Below are 4,528 nucleotides of genomic sequence, written 5' to 3'. Positions count from 1 at the left end.
TGTGACCAATACAATTTGATTTGATTTGACAAGGTGATGAAAGCGTTCCGCAGAGTGCTGCTGGCCCATTTTGACTCCATTGCTTCCCACAGTTGTGTCAAGTCGGCTGGATGTCCTTTGGGTGGTGGACCATTCTTGATACACACAGAACACTGTTGAGCGTGAAACACCCAGCAGCGTTGCAATTCTTGACTCAAACCGGTGTGCCTGGCACCTACTACTATACCCAGCTCAAAAGCACAATCTTTTGTCTTGCCCATTCACCCTCTGAATGGCACCCAAACACAATTGTTGCATCAATTGTCTGAATGCTAAAACATCCTTCTTTAACCTGTCTCCTCCCCTTCATATACACTGATTGGAGTGGATTTAACAAGTGACATCAGTAAGGGATCATAGCTTTCACCTGGATTCACCTGGTCAGTCTGTGTCATGGAAAGAGCAGGTGTCCTTAATGTGTTGAATACTCAGTGTAGAATGGATGCATCCCTCTGCAGGCCTACCCACTCAGATTAGAATGAATAATGAACAATGAAGTTGAAAGAAAGAAAGAAAGAAAGAAAGAAAGAAAGAAAGAAAGAAAGAAAGAAAGAAAGAAAGAAAGAAAGAAAGAAAGAAAGAAAGAAAGAAAGAAAGAAAGAAAGAAAGAAAGAAAGAAAGAAAGAAAGAAAGAAAGAAAGAAAGAAAGAAAGAAAGAAATACATTTTGGTTCAAAAGAGGATGACAAAAAAATGGTGATCGTGTGTGTGTAGCCATTTTATGTAAAGCAGTGCGTCTTATTTTCTGTTACATGCGGAAATGATTTGGAAGAGGTACCGACGTCAGCCCACACTCAACTTGACTGAAGTTCAATACTGTCTAGACCACGTGATTGCAAAATACCAGTTTACAGTATAGTTTACAGTAAGAGATGTCACTTTTTAGGTGGCCGATTAGACAAATTCTAATATTACTTCAAATCTAAACTCTGAGAAATATTGACAGAGGGATTTTACCTGTCAGTATTCTGCATCGTATTTATTCTTTATAACTTGCACAAAGGTCGGTCTGTCTGCGTGGTAACTTTTCCTTATTGCTGACAAAATGTTTTGGTTCTTGGAGGGAATATGCTTTTTACCAACTTTTTTGGTCATCTGGTCATCAAGCACGTTTATTGTTTCCTACCTAATTGCATTGTTCGAGCATGATGTGGATGTTATCTTCCCCTATATAAGGTAAGATTATGAATATTTATCAGCAGCCTGAGCATTTTTATTTTCCACGAACTTGCCGTAATAATAGCGTTTACTTATTATTATTTAAATCAGTGGGGGTATTGGAAATAATGTTTCTTTATTTCCACTCATCAAAACCGGCGATATTAACGGAAATCATATCGCAATTTTGCAACAAAAATAAATCAGTTTCGTTTTCCCCACCACAAGTTGAATGCTGTATTTGGCTGGTTCCCAGTTCACAGCTGTGTAGTCCACAGCGTGGGGGCCTGTGAACCCCTTAATGTCCGGTGTGTGTCCTCACTTGACATTTAAACAGCTTTGTTTATTGAGCAGATAGACATTTAACACATATGCAAACTAAACATTACTAGGCATAGATAATGAATAATGGTTTTACTAATTAGCGCTCTATTCAAACGATCAAAGCCCTCTATTCAGTAATATTTTCTGTAGATAAACCCGAATTATTTGTTTGTCATCAAATGGTATGGTTTCACAATTTAAATGCAATTGTCTATTTGGTTAATATATTATGCCAATGGTATGATTTTGCTTTGATTACATTTTTTGATTTAATTTAATAACAAATGATATCACTTTCTGTTCAGTTATAATTCAATATGTATAATGATTTTTTTATATAATGTATTGTTTCAATTAAATCCAAATTATTTAAAAGGACCTCCAGACATGGCATTAATACACACATTAAACTTGAACTATTCTTTCTTTAGTGACACTGGGGCTGAACCCCCAGAGAGCTGTGTCTTTGGCTTGATGACGGTCATCACTGCATTTGCAGGTGAGCACAGAAAGACACTAAAACCACGAAAGGGCTTTTTGTCTTAGTGTATCGGGATAGTTCACCCAAATTACATATTTGGTTTCCTTACCCTGTAAGCAGTCTATGAACCATGTATGACAGCAATTCATGCTTTGGTTTAGTTTCCTTGGCACTGTTTCCACATGCTAATGTCATGGGACGATATTAGCATTTTTTCATGTATCATGTTCAAATCATCTATAAGTGAATTTGTTGAGCTTCACACTTAGTTGTAGATACTTCTGGATGATTTGGACATGACACCCGAAAAATACTAATATTGGTCCCATGATTTGGTAAATGGGATTTGTGCCACAAATGCTAAAACATTAGCATGTGTAAACGGTGCTAGAGGAACTAAACCAAAGCATGATATGCTGTCATACCTTGTCCATAGACTGCTTACAAGGTAAGGAAACCAATGTGTTCTTTTGTCATTTGGGTGAACAATCCCTGTGAGAAACTCCAATGGGTTTTTCCAGGTCAGAGACAATGCCAAGAGCTTTATTCACACTTCCCATTTTTTAGAAAATGAAAGCAGAAATGCATGGTCAGATGGGGATAAATGGTATGATATTCTATTATTAGGTTTCACTTCACTATGTTTGTCTTTCTTTTTTACCTATTTTTTAAAGTGCAAATAAATACATATTGCAGCAGGTTTTTACATATACCTACAATAGCCTACTGTGAGCGTATACTGTCTAAATGTGAAAAGTGCTAATAAAAACATTCACTCCATGTGCCATGACAATTCCTCTACAGGTATGGCCACCATGTATGCCAGATACAAGTTTGTGGAGAAGCTCAATGAGACAGCAGGTGGTGTGCCCCCAGTACTGAACCAGGCTGCTTTCTGGATTGGAATGCTTTCTTGTTTGGGGATGTGTTTTGTCGCTACTTTCCAGGTAGGTTGCCACGGTGCACAAACGTCAGTTCAACAACTAGTTTTGATTCACATTTGGCTGAGTTGTCAACTGACTTGAATTCAACAAAAAAATGTCACCATCCCATTGGGCACAGAAGTCCGTTCAATTTGCCTATTCAACTTTGATTCAACCAGTGTGTGCCAAGTAGGATGTAATTGGATTTAAGATAAAAGTTGGGTGAAATCCAATCAGTTTTCCATGTTTATTCAATTCATCACATTGAATTTCATTATTTAAAATGATAAACAACATTGATTAAACCAGTTTTTTCCCAGTGGGTTGTCACCCCTTTTGTGAGAAGATGGTGGGGGGGGTTACCATTAAGTGACAGTGTGATATGTGATATTATATACATGATCTCTCTGGCATGTTATTTTTCCCCAGGAGACAACGATTACGATAGTTCATGATGCAGGTGCATTACTCTTCTTTGTGTCTGGTGTTCTGTACACCATCCTCCAGTCCATCATATCCTATAAGGCCTTCCCCTATGGGTGTTCCTTGGCCTTGTGTCGTATGCGCACAGGAATTGCAACCATCGCCTTCCTGGCAGTTTTCCCCAGTATCCTTGAAAACAATAGTAACCCTGATCGATTTTAATCATGAATGATCATTGTTTTATCAAAGAAAATATCTCCTTCATTTTCCATCCAGCTGTTGTCTGTGCTGTCTTCGTGACACAAACCACACTTCATAGAAAAACAGAAGACGAGGTACAGTATGAGCACATCTTTACCAAGAACACCACTCACATAAACAACAAAGATGGACGATATTCTGGATCCATATAGGCTTCATAGGCCAGAGAATCTATACGTGACAATATCAGTCTCTATCCGACTCTCCCTGTCAATACAGGACTATGTGTTCCATCTGGTGAGTGCTGTGAGTGAGTGGATCGTGGCCTTCAGCTTCATCTTCTTCTTCTTCACCTACATCCACGACTTTAAAGTGAGTTTTCAGTCACCGCTCTGTCATTGTGGTGGGAATGATTCTCCTTTTCTTCTCCTTTGTTTGAGTGTTTTTATTTCTCTTTGTCCTGTTTCTTACAGAAGTTTACTCTGAAGCTGAGAACACAGTTTGTGGACTATTCCTGATGAAGCATTGATTTGAACCTTTTAATCTGAATATTTACAAAATCAAATGTATTTTTTCTACTTTTATAAAGCAAATGTATATGAGATTATCTGAATGGTATGATTTATTTTTTTATACTGTATCCATTGCAACATAGCCTCAGTCTTAGCGGTTATCCACAAAACAAACACATCCTGTGACATTCTGGGTTAACGAAAGCATTAACCCATTGTTCATCCTCTGGTGATACATAGGTCAGTATTGCGCAAGAAAATCACAAGATCAAGTTAATATAGAAACTTAATTTCACCCATCACCAGTTTATGGATAGAGGCTGTATGTACTCTTACCTACTCCAATGTTAATCGTTTGATACTACGATGTAAATATTTTTCTAGTTAGGTATTTTGCTCAAGAAAACCTCTTTCTCATGGTATTGAGGCATATCTATGGTATGCCTTTGTAATAAAGTAACTCAGAAT

At 37.7% G+C, this 4,528-nt stretch overlaps 1 protein-coding gene across 1 annotated transcript; it reads left to right on the top strand.

Annotated features, from left to right (window-relative positions):
* The first annotated feature begins 813 nt into the window (after positions 1-813).
* Positions 814-4,152, top strand: LOC112214923 (DNA damage-regulated autophagy modulator protein 1). The gene is made up of 7 exons (XM_024373955.2): positions 814-1,214; positions 1,952-2,019; positions 2,806-2,948; positions 3,354-3,531; positions 3,624-3,682; positions 3,828-3,920; positions 4,022-4,152. Exons 1-7 carry the CDS (start codon positions 1,084-1,086, stop codon positions 4,064-4,066), a joined length of 717 nt encoding a protein of 238 aa, XP_024229723.1. The 5' UTR covers positions 814-1,083; the 3' UTR covers positions 4,067-4,152.
* Positions 4,153-4,528: the final 376 nt, after the last annotated feature.

This window comes from Oncorhynchus tshawytscha, linkage group LG15, assembly GCF_018296145.1.
Source record: "Oncorhynchus tshawytscha isolate Ot180627B linkage group LG15, Otsh_v2.0, whole genome shotgun sequence".
NCBI lineage: Eukaryota > Metazoa > Chordata > Actinopteri > Salmoniformes > Salmonidae > Oncorhynchus > Oncorhynchus tshawytscha.
The sequence above is the reverse complement of the archived record's forward strand: the minus strand, read 5'-3'. Positions and strand labels throughout refer to the sequence as shown.

Bases quoted from the DNA above. Each gene is read 5' to 3' on its own strand.
- LOC112214923 (XM_024373955.2), top strand. From the start codon at position 1,084: ATGTTTTGGTTCTTGGAGGGAATATGCTTTTTACCAACTTTTTTGGTC. The intron at 3,683-3,827 runs GTACAGTATGAG...CTGTCAATACAG, and splicing joins ATAGAAAAACAGAAGACGAG to GACTATGTGTTCCATCTGGT. The intron at 3,921-4,021 runs GTGAGTTTTCAG...TGTTTCTTACAG, and splicing joins CCTACATCCACGACTTTAAA to AAGTTTACTCTGAAGCTGAG.